This window comes from Mandrillus leucophaeus, unplaced genomic scaffold (assembly GCF_000951045.1).
Source record: "Mandrillus leucophaeus isolate KB7577 unplaced genomic scaffold, Mleu.le_1.0 Scaffold1616, whole genome shotgun sequence".
NCBI classification, from domain to species: domain Eukaryota; kingdom Metazoa; phylum Chordata; class Mammalia; order Primates; family Cercopithecidae; genus Mandrillus; species Mandrillus leucophaeus.
The window spans coordinates 145,440-159,008 of NW_012101606.1; the positions used below are offsets into that span (position 1 = coordinate 145,440).

The 13,569-nt window shown below is 45.6% G+C and overlaps 1 protein-coding gene across 1 annotated transcript in view; it reads right to left on the reverse strand.

The window, feature by feature from the left end:
- Nucleotides 1-7,453: 7,453 nt before the first annotated feature.
- SP140L (SP140 nuclear body protein-like) overlaps nucleotides 7,454-13,569 on the reverse strand; it is a 65,547-nt gene continuing 59,431 nt past the window's right edge. The window contains exons 16-20 of the mRNA XM_011976034.1: nucleotides 10,573-10,688; nucleotides 9,754-9,862; nucleotides 9,375-9,452; nucleotides 9,012-9,155; nucleotides 7,454-8,015 (exon numbers count right to left, since the gene is read on the reverse strand). Of these exons, the coding sequence (XP_011831424.1) occupies nucleotides 7,917-8,015; nucleotides 9,012-9,155; nucleotides 9,375-9,452; nucleotides 9,754-9,862; nucleotides 10,573-10,688 (546 nt within the window). The 3' untranslated portion in view covers nucleotides 7,454-7,916. The remainder of the gene's footprint in view (nucleotides 8,016-9,011; nucleotides 9,156-9,374; nucleotides 9,453-9,753; nucleotides 9,863-10,572; nucleotides 10,689-13,569) is intronic.

A 13,569-nucleotide genomic window follows, 5' to 3' on the forward strand; every position in this document is an offset into this window, starting at 1 on the left:
CGGTTTGCAAGTGGGTGCCTCTATGAAGAGGGTCCCTGGCAGGTTCCTCAGTATTGCTGAACAGAATGAAAGAAGGGCAGGGTTGGAAAGTGTAGTTTCATGAAGATTTAGTGGTTACGAGACAGGTTATGAGACAGGAAGTACAGTTTTAGCACAGGCCACTGCCCATCTGCCAACCATTGCCTGGCAGAGATGTGCAGGGAAGGGGTGGAATCTACGTCTCCACAGGTGCTTCTCATGGGAATGTGGGTGGGAGACAGCTGACCAGAGCACTGGGGGGCTCTCCCAGGGCACCTTTGCCTAGCAAGGGCTGAGAAGACCCAGTTTTGAGGATGAGGTGGGTCTTGTTAGACTGTCAGTCGTAACAGATCTGCTGTAGGGGAAATCCAAAATAAAGTCTACTGAGCTCTCCCCAGGGCCAAACACATCTTCAGAGCTGGTGGGACAGTCCTGTGCATTTCTCCTAGCTGGTGCACATGTTTCTCATGGGTACAAATGCTGTGCTCAGGGAACAAGTTGATATTATACAGGGCCCCAGCCCACTAACACAAGAGGACCACCTGGTCTGGCTAGGTCATGAAGTGGCCCTGGGAACCAGGTTTTGCTGGATATCCCGTGTCTCACCTTGGGATAAGGCTCTCAGGGTAGGTGGGCTGTAAAAGTGCCAGGTGGAATATAGTTCTTCGGGGAGCAGATGGCCTCCAGGGTGTTCTGGTCCAATGTCTTTCTGGGCAACATACTGACAAGTTGTGCTGGTTTCCAAAACAATGACATTGAAGTTGGAAACTCATTCATCTCATCTGCTACTGATCCATTTTCTTGGTGTATAAGGGAATAGAATAAAGTGTAAGTTCCCTGACAGATCCACTTCTGCTGCTACTAGCCAGTTGAGAATGGCCAGTGGACTCAGTCTAGTAGGTGACACTCTCCTTTCTGGAGAGAATTGGAGACCCCTCTGCACATACCATCTATGGCCTATTACACCCTCCCTCATGAATAATTCTAGAGGGTGTTCAGTCCATTGAATGTGGAGGCATGGAAGTGAGGGGCTCACATTTATCCCAGAGTCTGGATTCCAGGCTCAGCTATGATGACAATAATGATATTCTTGAGTTGTGCTTGTAAGAATCCAGAATTGGACATTGGGTCCTTCCCCACTGGGGACATGAGGAAGTGGGGCCAGGATTTACCATTTGTCATTCAGACAATGGCACATGCAGGAACCCACGAGTCATTTCTTGTATTTCCTGAATAAGGACAAAACAAAAAGCACCAGCCAGCTCCTGCACAGCACTCTGGGCCACATGTACGGACACAGACGTTACAAAAACATCTAAGAGCAGACATGTCCACTGGCATGCAGGGTTCACCAGCCATGGGCACATCCCATTCTCTGAGACCCAGAAGAGTGAACACAGACACCAGAGAGAGCCAGAAGTGGTGGCCACATCATTATATGGCCAAGACTCGAGGTCCTGAGATCTCAAGGCTGGGGTCCTGCATCCTCCTCCCCACCCAGACTCAGGCAATTGTGGATGAACCCTCTGGAGGGTGAGGTGAACAGGAGATGGAAAGTGGTCCTACCCGCCTTTCTGGCAGCTCTGGCAGGATGCAGTTAAATATGTAACCAAGTGTCTCAGCAGAGAAGTCACCCCCTTCCTTGAACAGGCCACACCCTCATTTCCTGCTTAATATTGGTGGGGACACAATACACAACTCAAGACTGTGCTGTCCTTGTATGAACCGGTGTAGACTCTTTCAGTCGCACACACCACGCGGTTCAGGGAAAAATGTGAATAAATATTTCAGGAGAGAAATATATCAGTGTTGATGTAATGTAGTAAGGGGTAGTGTAGCTTCATGTCAGATGAACAGTGACCATCTCAATCTTTGCCTCCGCAGCACAGGGCAATGGGGAAACAGTTACCTGCTCCCGTGGACCCAAGGAACTTGGCAGCCCCCAGCTCTTTGGCCTCTCTGACTGGCCTGGAGTTGCCCCTATTCCTCCGTTAGACAGCAGTGGTCCAAGCTGTGAGTGTCCCAGGTGGGTTTCTTCAGTCAGCTGTGATTTCCTTGGCTGTCCAGCCTGCTCCATCCCCCTTTCCTAACAGTCCCCTGTTCCTTTGGGTGAAGGAGCGCTCCCTTCTGGGCGCAGGAGTGAGGGACTTTAATCACAGTGCTGGCCCCTGAGCAGGTCAGGCCAACCAGATGCTGTTTGGGGGGAGTTGAGCTTGAGTGAAGTATTGTGAGGAGTTAAAGAAATCAACAATAATTGGTAAAATCTTAACATCCTTGAGGGGATGGCTGCGTCATTCCTGGTGCATGATTGCCTGGAAATGCTCTGATTCCTGCCCTTTCCCAGGGCCATTTGCCAACTCTGTAACCCTGCTTTCTGGCCCTTTCTGTGAGGCACTGTGTATTTCATCATCGGAGTAACTTTTGTCTAGCCTAGATAAATTGGGTCTCTCTTTTTTAAATGTTTTTATTTTTTTAACAGCTTTATTGAGATACAATTAACACACCATATAATTTACCCATTTAAATAGTACAATTCAAAGTCATATAGTATGTTCACAGGGCTTTTTAACCGTCACCACGATCAATTTCAGAACATTTTTGTCACTGTAAAAAGAAGCCACATACCCATTTCCCCTCAACCTCCTAGCATTAGGCAACCACCAGTCAATCTACCTTCTGTCTCTATGGATTTACCTATTCTAAACATTTCACATAAATGGAATAATAAATTATGTGGTCTTTTGTGATTGGATTCTATCACAATGGATTCTTTTCTTTTTTCCTAAATTTAATTTAATTTCAAGCTCTGGGATACATGTGCAGGACGTGCAGGTTTGTTTCATAGGTAAATGTATGCCATGGTGGTTTGCTCCACCTATCAACCCATCACCAAGGTATTAAGCCCTGCATGCATTAGCTATTTATCCTGATGCTCTCCCTTCCCCTGCCCCCAACAACAGGCCCCAGTGTGTTGTTCCCCTCCCTGTGTCCATGTGTTCTGAACATGTGTTCTCATTGTTCAGCTCCCACTTATAAGTGAGAACCTGTGGTGCTTGGTTTTCTGTTCCTGCATTAGTTTGCTAAGGATAATGGCTTTGAGCTCCATCCATGCCCCTGCAAAGGACATGATCTAGTTTCTTTATATGACTGTATAGTATTCCATGGTGTATATGTACCACATTTTCTTCATCCAGTCTATTATTGCTGGGCATTTGGGTTGACTGAATGTTTTTGCTATTGTGAATAGTGCTGCAATGAATATATACGTGCATGTATCTTTATCATAGGATGATTTCTATTCTTTTGGGTATATATTGGGTTTCTCTTGATAGCAAAGAGTCTGAATTGATACAAGGGTGTTTATGTTAATCTTTTAAGTTTGCTTGTTTATTACATATGTATTGCATGGAGGGCCCCTTCCTAAGTGCATAATAAATATTAATTCATTAATCCTCACAATAATCCGGTGAGCAATTTACTACTAGTATCTCCATTTTACAGATGAAACAGTACAGAGGAGGATGAGTAGCTTGCCCAAGGACACACTGTCAGCAAGTGGAGAAGTGCAGGAACTGGGCTTCCACTTACAGAGGCTGTGCTCCTGAATGCCAACCTGTGCTGCCTCGCAGTACAAATCACTATGCTTACCGACCAAAAATAACTGAAGAGCTAACTGTCGTTCAGTTTTGAGGATAAATGAAAGGTATGGCAATGATGATGTAGAGCTGTATCTACTGATGTGACAATGTCCATTGTATATTATTAAGTGAAAAAAATTGATAAGCATTTTTTATTTATTAAGATGGTATACCCACTGCCTCCCTGCTCCCTGACTCCCAAACACACACACATTACAAAGCCTAGAATCACATTCATCAGAATGTCAACCATGGTGATTCTCCTAACCTGGGGAGGCCCACCAAGCTCTGGGTTTCTTAGTGCTGGAAATATGAGCTACAATAGCATGGAGCTTTGGAGGGGATACACTGACATGCTCCAGACCATTGAACCCCTGAAAGCTTATATGGCATATCTCTGAATCTTTGCAGCGTTTCTCTCCCACCACCTGTAGTGTTTGTGACTTACTAAGTCATTCAGAATAGTCAACCCTTTCTCGCTTATCAGGCCCATGAACATACTGTCATCAATATGGTAGGCCAATGTCATGTATTGCAGAGTGTCCAGAAAGGCTATATTGTAACACAGAGCAGGATTCACCTTGCCTTGGAGCAAGACTGTAAAGATACACTGTTGTCCAATCCTTGAGATTGTGAATTGCTTCTCAACCTACATCCTGCTGAATCCTTTAAAAGTGTCATTTCCATATTAATAGTTGCATATCACTTACTAAGTCTGTGCTAACCTGTTATAATAAAGATATCACATTTGCCATCGCAACTGTAATTGGGGCTACTCCTTAGTTAAGTTAAGTTTTAGTAGTCATTTAGCAGCATGAACCATCAGGAGATGCCAGAGGGCAGACTGCTGAATTAAAATGGAGGTGTAACTGGGATAACAACCCCTGACTCCCTCACGTCTTTGTAAGTGGCGCTAATCTCTATCATTCCCCAAGAATGTGATAATTGCTTTTGACTTACTTTTTTTCACCATGAAACTTTAGTTTCAGAGGCTTTTGCTTGGCCTTCCCTAAGATAGTCATTGTTATTTTGTAGTTTAGGAAACCAGAGGTTAAGGAACCAGGACAGGAAATTGCTATATTTTATGATGTATGTATGAATGTATATCCTGATTATACATTCAGGAACTGGGGAAATGATTGCTGGGTGGCTCTGTGGATCCAGAGGGCCCACTGTGAGATGGACATTACCTCACCTCCACGTACTCTAACAGGGGCTACGATAGGGCTTTGGGTCCCCAGGGATTAGCATCAACTCTGACAGTGTACTCAACATCCCTTGAAAGATCTGTGTATTTTCCTTTCCCCAGCATGTGAGTTACTCGAACAAATGACCATAGAGCCCTCCCATGAAAACTCGAGGAAATCAGTGCTGTGCACATTAACAAGGTTCTTCTTTATGAGAAACTGCCCTCATTTCCAACAGTGGGTTCTGGATTCCATTGAGAACTGGCTGAGGTTTGGAAGCTGGGCAAGGGGTCTAAGACTTTACCTTTAGATAGCTGACATCAGTCTGCTGCTCATTTACTTTCAATCTCTTTTGATTATGTGTCTAAAGCAATATGTGTCTTGCCTAGAGGAACAGCATGTCCTACTGGCCACCTTCATAGACACCTACAAGCCAGGCCTCCCAGCTGTCACTCTAACATTGATGACCCTTAGGGAAATTACTTTATCTTGTCTTCACAGTTAAATGCTGCCACTTGGCCTCTGTTATTCTGGAATTCTATCATTTTGCTCACTACTGGGGGATCCAGTTCTATAAAACATCCCTAGCATTATTCCAGCCTGCAGGGGACAGTCACCATTGAGCTTGTCAAGGATGTGCTGCCCCCTCAGCAGTGCATTCCTTCTCACCTTAGTTAGTGTCTGAGACACCTTAGTAGTGTCGCCCTTTGGAGGAACTCGGTCGCCTGATGGATGGATTCTCCAGTTGTAGAGCACAGAGTCATTCTAGCACACCAACTTCTATATCCTTGGGACCCCTTTTCCCAGACTTTGCCACAGTAGTCCTGGTATCTCTGCTTCCACTTGATTTAATGTGTAGCATGGCTTATACTAAGTCTCTGGGAGCCACCCAGGAGTATATCAGAATTGCTACCTTTGGCCCATGCCAGGCTAGTTAAACTCTGTGGTAGAGAAGCTTGCCCTTTTGTCAATAATTCCCACTTATCTGGTTTCACATTTCGCCCTTCCTGGACCAGGATCCACTCCCAGACACAATCTCCTTGCTCCTGCTGATGCAGCTGGCCAGTCCTACAGCTCCTTCGGAGGATGAACGCTCTCTTCACTTTGTCGCCCTGCCCATGACTGTGGACTAGTATTTTCCTGAGCAGTCTCTACATAGTCTTCATTCTAGAAAAATCGGGAGTTGGGTGGGGGTGGTAGCTCTCTCTTCCAACAAGGGGCAGAAAGACTTTTCTGCAAACCCAGTAGGTTCAGGGGGCATCTGGAGTTCAAAGTTCTCATGTACATCTACCTAGATAGCCCCATACTGAGTTTTAAGGCCTTGACTTTGGCATAAGAGACCACCCAGAGCTTAGAATTCAGTCTTCTCTGAAGTTCTGCGATTTGTAAAATCAGGGCCTGTACCAGACCTTCCTTGCTGTCTGCCTTCCAGCTGCAGGTATGAGGATCTCTTCTCTTTAGGCTTGTGATGAATAGATCTAAGCCTGTCATTTACTCTTTTCAAGACATTAACGGCACTTAGTAATAACCCATACTTCTTATAGTTACTTTTCCTCACTTCTTAAATGCCAGACAATTGTACCAGCTACTTTAGTACATAGCTTGACCTGTAGCTCATCCATTTTACTACAGGTGAAAATTTGGGCAACTGCTCAGTGATAGCACTTCTGGGACTATCCATATTCCACCCAGCACCATTGGGCTAGACAGTGATCCAGCTCCAGAATCCTGTCCTCAGAGCTTGCTTCCTGGGGCCATTACCTTAGGTTGCATTCCCCAGAAGCACATTCTGGGATGAAGTCCCTTAAGCAAGAGATTGATGGTGAGCGTTCACTGAGAAGGGAGTGGGGGAAGCTCATCATGTGGGCAAAAGCTGAGCCAGGATGTGGCAACAGCTGGAGACTATCTCCAGCCTGATTCCTGGGAGCACAGAGTAGCCGCACACCACATCCTTGGTCCTGCTTTGAGGCAAGGGGGCCGACCTCAGGCCACAGGTGTCACTTCCAGGTAAAGCTGATTCCATTCAATCAAGGGTAATACTCTGGGGACTGCTGACATTAGCAGCCACCACTCAGCAGCTGGGGATGAAAAGACCTGGCCAGAAGAGGAGATGGTGCCAGGATGCCAGCAGCTTTCCAGGGGAGTGAAAAATGGCTTCCCTCTAACCTGCTAGGTTCTTTGGCTGAGCTACGAGTGAATTAAATTGACATAAGTAGATCAACAGGAGGAAAAAATTTTTAATAATACATGTTTGCACAGGAGTCCCACGAAATTTAACACTTCAAGAAGGGTCAGATGATTGACATTCATACACCATCATGAGCTATCTTTATCGAAAAGAATGGGGGTTTGGGCGTTCTGCAGGGAGTTGGCCACAGAAGTGGGAGAGGAAAGGGAAGAAGTGTGTCGTGAATAAAGCTTGGCTGGTTTTCAGATAAAAGGTCTTGCAAGTGGCCGGGCGCGGTGGCTCACTCTTGTCACATCCCAGCACTTTGGGAGGCCGAGGCAGGTGGATCATGAGGTCAGGAATTTGAGACCAGCCTGGTCAACATAGTGAAACCCTGTCTCCATTAAAAATACAAACAATTAGCTGGGTGTGGTGGCAGGCACCTGTAATCCCAGCTACTCAGGAGGCTGAGGCAGGAGAATCGCTTGAACCTGGGAGGCAGAGGTTGCAGTGAGCCGAGATCGCGCCATTGCACTCCGATCCCGGGTGACAATGTGAGACTTCGTCTCAAAAAAAAACAGAGGAGAAAGGTCTTGTGAGTAATAAATGTTATCTCGAGCCGACCTCAGGAGAAGAGGTGAGAGTCTGTCTGTGCTGGTGTCACCTCCAATCTCCTTCCCTGTGATCTCAGTTACTCTTCTCTGGTTGGTGAGATTCTTGGGGATGTGATTCATGATGATCGAATTTCTTTTGAGGATTTGTCTTTGGGCAGATGAGGGAGGCTCAGAGAAAAGCCCCTCCCTGCTTGTGCTATTTCCCAAGTGCTCTCAGTTTGAAGTCAGTGGCAAGGCAGTGGCATATTTTGGGGTACCATTTCCTGAAGGCCTTCAGCATCCACTAAACCAGTCAACTGTTCCCATTTGTTTCCTGAATAGCAAACACTTCCTTGAAATCCTTCTCAAATTCAGCCTCCAGTCTAAGTCCCATTTGACCAAAATCGTTATACTGGAAAAAAAAAAATAATAAAGACAAAAACGATGTTCCTTATCATTAGTGTCATTAGACACCTTTCAACTGAGAATGATCAGGACTCTTGTCTTTAAAAAATAAAAACTGTAAGTTGACAATTTATAATGGTATGTATTTTGGAGTACAAGGTAGTGTTGTGATTTATGACTGCTATGTGGAATAATTAAGTCAAACTAATTAACATACCCATCACCTCAAAGAGCTATCATTTTTTGTGGTGAGAACATTTGATATTTACTCTCTGAACAATGTTGAAGTGTGAAATATACTATTATTAAGTAGAACTCTTATCTTAAACACCCTAAGTTACATTAACCAGGTTAAACTTGAAAACTAATGCAGCTAACAGTAACTTCTGTTTCTTACCAGCATGATGCTTTCTTATTAACAGGGCAGAAAAGTGAAATCATTTCCACAGTTGGGATTATTACTTCTTTGGCTTTGGTTGCTTATTTCAGTGGGTTAGAAAAGTAATCTATGCTCTTTCAACAATTCAGATAGTGGAAGGGTATAAGGTAAGATCACTGATCTGTTCCTTTCTCGGTCACTTCTACTCCTTGCTGGTAATCCGTGTTAACCATATGGTCTCTTCACATGCAAAGGAATCTGGAGTTTGGGATTTCTGGGATTGGGGGCAGATAAGAAGCACAATATCACTTTAAGATGAAATTCTCTTCTCTTTATATGCTGCAGCAGGCAGGACTCAATTGCTCTCTCTGAGCTCCTGTCTCCTCTGGGGCAGGTCGGGGAGGAGCTCTCAGGGACCTGGGGTTCTGGTTGCAGGGACACCTTTTGACTCACCGTTTCTTTGCTAAGAAGAGCTTAAGTTCTGAACTGAAAACAATCAGTCACTTCCAGAACCCTTGCTTGTGCAAGCTTATTACAGGATGAGGGAAACTAAATTTTTCTAGGCACCAGAAAATGAGGGGAAGGATGGAAAGAAATGAAATGGAAGCAGGAAGAGCCACCTACCTTGTAAGAGGCCCTGTGGTTCTGGAAGATGAGGCGCATGTCTCGTATAAACCCCTCCACTTGGGGGTAACTGTGCTCATTCAGCCTTTTCTTGATTTTATCCAACCACATGGGCTCCTTCAGGCCTTGACACGCCTCTCTAATCTGGTGACAAAAATACCAATGGAAAAGCTACCAGCATAGTTCAATGTCTGCCTTCTGTGGATTCCCACAAAATCCAGCAGAAATACAACAAGGTGAAGGTTGTAACGACAGCGTGTGCTCTTGCCCCGTGGGATTAAGATCACAAATCTCACGAGGGCCCATTTCAGGGTCAGGTAATGTCATGGCAGCCTGTAATCATGGGTTGCTGTTTTTACTTACATAATAATAGTATGGAATCTTGGCAAAAAAGGAGCTCTCAGAACAGCAATAGACTTTCAAGAGGAGGAACTCACATTTCTGCAAAAGAAAGAGGCCGTAAATGAAAAGCAGCTTGGAGAGAATGAGCCCACATGCATGAGACGGAGCACACGACTCACACCCTTCTTCCACAAGTTTCTCTAACATGCGTGGCTCTTGGAAACAGACATGTCATGGCTGAGTTATTTTTTGTGCAAACAAATTGGGGTGTTCTATCAGTGTGATTGAAGTGTGGCTCGGAAGAGCAGGCTCCTTTTGTGAATTCCCCTGACCCTGCGCTTGTTCATGGTGCTCACGTGTGAGGGGAAAGGAGAAGGCTTGGGGTTTGCATCTGACTTACCAACTGTTCCTGCGGACACATCTGCCTCTCCAGGACCTCAGATTCCTGACAACACTGTTGGCTTCCTGAAGACTCCTTCATCCTGCAGAAGATGCAACTCCACGGGGTCCTGAGAGATTGGACATGGGTGAGCAGAGGGCAGGGACCCTGGAAACGGCCACTATTCCTGTGGCTGCCACTGTCTTCCTTCAGGAATGGCTGATGGGCTCAGCCATGGGAGGGAGGAGAATACCTCCCAGAGTATGCAGGATTCACACATGGGATCTCCAGCCATTGGCCTTTCCCTCGCATCAGCGGTAGCAGCAGGCAAGAAGCCCAAGGAAGGTGGTGTCACCGTGAATGTGGACTATCCTTTCCCTGTCTGAGCTGCTGGGAGCACAAGCAGCCCTGCCTGTCAGGCCTGAGTTTCAGAAACTGGGCTTTCAGCTCCAGGGACCTCGGGCCTCCATCAGCCCAAGACCGTGCTTCCTGTCTTGTATGAATAAGCACAAAATACAAACAACCGGTGTTTCTTTTCCTCAATCCCTTGGGACAGGAGACTCTCCTGCCAAATTGAAGGAAAGGACAATACCAGTATGTAGGCAAAAGGTCCCCAGCACTGGCCTCAGCATATCAGAGGCGGGTCCTTGAGAGCACAGAGAACATGAACCTCCTGCTGCCAGCGTCTCCCGCTGCTCTCTGAACACACTGCTGGGTCCCAGTACCCGACGAACCTGCTCCTTCCCCATCTAGACACAAGTGGGCGCTCTGCTGGAGAGCACGCATGGCAGGCAGAAGGTCCCTTAAAGGAGGAAGGAGAGGCGCCTGCATGTCACTCACCTCTCAGTTTCCACAGGCGCGATGTGACAGTCTTCATGGAAGACTCTTGAACAAGTGTCACAACAGAACAGCTCCCCTCCGTCCCGGCACACCTCACACTCATCCAAGTTTCTCATCTAGAAGGTAAAAGAGTTTCCATGTCACTGGGAACTGCAAGATTCAGGAAGGCCACCCCTCTGGGCATCTAGAACACACTGCCTTGTGTGAGTCTGTGTGGACAGGCGTATGCTTCTCCCTGGGATATGAAGGAAAAGCATGGCATGGAGATTTCAGAACAAATCCTGGTCTGCAGTGAAGTTCAGGAGGCAGGGGTATGTGTCAGAATAAAAATGTTTTCCTTATAAAACCAGAGATTATAACGCAGAAAGACGAGCAACGAAGCAAGAGGATGATCTTATAGGAATCTGAATAATTGTATTATGCTGCAGATAAAACCAGGTTTTGAAGTAACGTGTTAAATACATTTGCTTATACTACAAATCAACTCATGAAATGGAGACCCAGAGAATTACATATAACGGAATAAGCTTCTGAGATATCATCACATGCCATATTCTTGGCCATAAGTTTCCCATGAGTTGAAGAGAGGGCCTAGTTAGGGGTTTCTAGGCTGTGGGTTTTGTGCCTGGAGGGCTCTACACCGACCTCTGAGGGGGAAGGACCATGAGTACAGATGACCAGGTGGGTCACAGGGGGCACATAGAGCTCTTTGGCTCTGGGGAGCCTGACAGAAGATCTCCCATGACTTGGCTAATTTGGATTGTAAGGTGCAAAGATGTCATCTCTAATGACCAAGGACCATGGTAACAGCATCATACAGTGTTGAAGATGGAGGCCCTCTCCTCATTTCCTGGGCCCATAAAAGAGCTGGTGCTTTGTTCTATAAAAAGAATGGGAAATCAACTAATTCTCCATTTCTCACCAGTCTCAATATATGAGACCTTTAGCTAGATTTAATTTGATTTAGTGAAGTTAAAATATGATAGTATTTGCATCCACGTGTTGTGGAGCAAATTCCAGTCATTAAAAACCAACAGAATTTATAGAACAAATATAGAGACCAATACATAGAGGCTGTATTGTAGACAAATGCATGTGTATTCATGACAAAGAACCGGTCTGTGACTGAGCCCTTTGTCGTTCAAGGGAAAAGTGCTGTAAGGACTAAAATTAGAGTTCAATATTATGTGCAGCCTGGACGTCTGGTAACACTGGGAGGGCCTAGAATGGTCTATCTACAAGTTCTCCCCTGGCTCTGCTCCTGCAGATAAGGTTTCCTACCAACACTTCTGATCAAGAGGACTGCTTGCACCTTCTGCTTATTTTTGATTAGCTGATTTCGTTTCCCTGCCAGCCATGGAATTATTCAAACCAGCCAATCACACTCTCCCTCTGGAAGCAGGGGACAGCCCACCCTCCACAGCCACTGGCTGTTTCCACTGTTCCTGAGCGCAGCCCCCATGTGGCCCTGTGTGGAGTGCCTACAGGGCTCTGTCTGCTGCTACTTCTACTTTTATATTTTGCCCAGCTCTCTAAATTCATTTCAGCTCTAGGTTAGGTGAAATCCTTCTCCCGTGATCTGGATTTTCAGGTTCCCCAGTGAGGATATATGTTCAGAGGTGGACTTTTTCCCTCTCACACGTTGAGAACTGTGTTTTGGCTGTCTCACAGAGTTTGCAGTGGCAAGCCACTTCTTTCAAAGGGTCTGTGAATTCCTTATTTTGCTGGAATGTTCCTGTGCTGGCTCTTGTAGCAAAAGTTCACGATGTGAGTCTCATCATGCTGTTCTGTCTGTCTGAGTCGGAGGTGGAAGTTGGTCCTGCCTCCGATCTGCCATTTTTTTCCTCCAAATCTATATCTTTTCAAGAAGAGATTTGATTTCTCTGGTTCTTTGGTTGTTGGTCTGGCTGGACATTAGACTCATCTCAGGAGTACATAAAATGCTAATGTCCTGAACCCAGCACCAGGGATTCTGAATCACTGGGTCAGGGCTGAGGTGCAGGCACTGGTATTCTTCTTTAGGTGACAGAATAGGTAATTCTATGTATCAGCATCATCTGGGGACCTTAAAAAAATTCTAATGTTCAAGTCCTACATAGTCCAGATTGATTAATTTAGAATTTCCCTAGAAGGGGGATCCAGGCAACAATATTTTTTAAAGCGCTTCAGGTGACTCCAGGATACAGGATAATTTGAGATTCAACCTGAGCAAAGTCTGGTTATGGAGGCATGGGTATATTATAAGTCAATGTTGTTATTGGCCTTGGAAAAATTATTAATAGTGGTGACCATACCTTTGCTGGAACTGTTTTCCTCTTTTTCCCACAAACATCTGGCTGTGGGCTGTGAGACATAAACCTCCATGTCAAGCTTATACAAAATCAGCCACACAAGCACTGACCTCCAGGACCGTTTTAACTGTTCTGAGTCCCTGAGTTGGCTGGGCGTCAAAATCAGTGTGGATAAGAACTAAATCTTGTTGGAGGATTGCTTTGGAGGTAAGGTGTGTATAAAACTATTTGAGCATCCCTCCTCAGTTAAGTATTATGTGTCAGTATTATTGCATGATATTCTATGTGAGTGCTGCCTCCTGGAGTTCTGCGAGAAAGTGACCTTACCTAAAATTGACATCTCACTGCAATGAAAAGGAGCAAACCAGAATTTCATTTAGAGAAAGAACTCATCCATGATTTCGGTAGAACCCAAAGCAGGCAGCCATATAGCAAGTAGAGAATGGATGGGGCCCATGGGATCAGAAAGTTTGCATAGTACTGAGCACCAGATAAGCAGTTGAGTTAAAATGCCTCAGGATTTACTAGGTCATGATGGTTTCAGTCCTAACCAGCTCATCAGCCTAATGGCTTCCCTGAGACTGGTCATAGGGGCTCTGTAAAGGACCTCTTGTCCTGTATGTACTCCTTCACAGGACTAATGACAGACTCCACACCTTAAACATAAGAGCTTGGCATGCTCTGTTCCTTCGGCCTGATGCTTAAG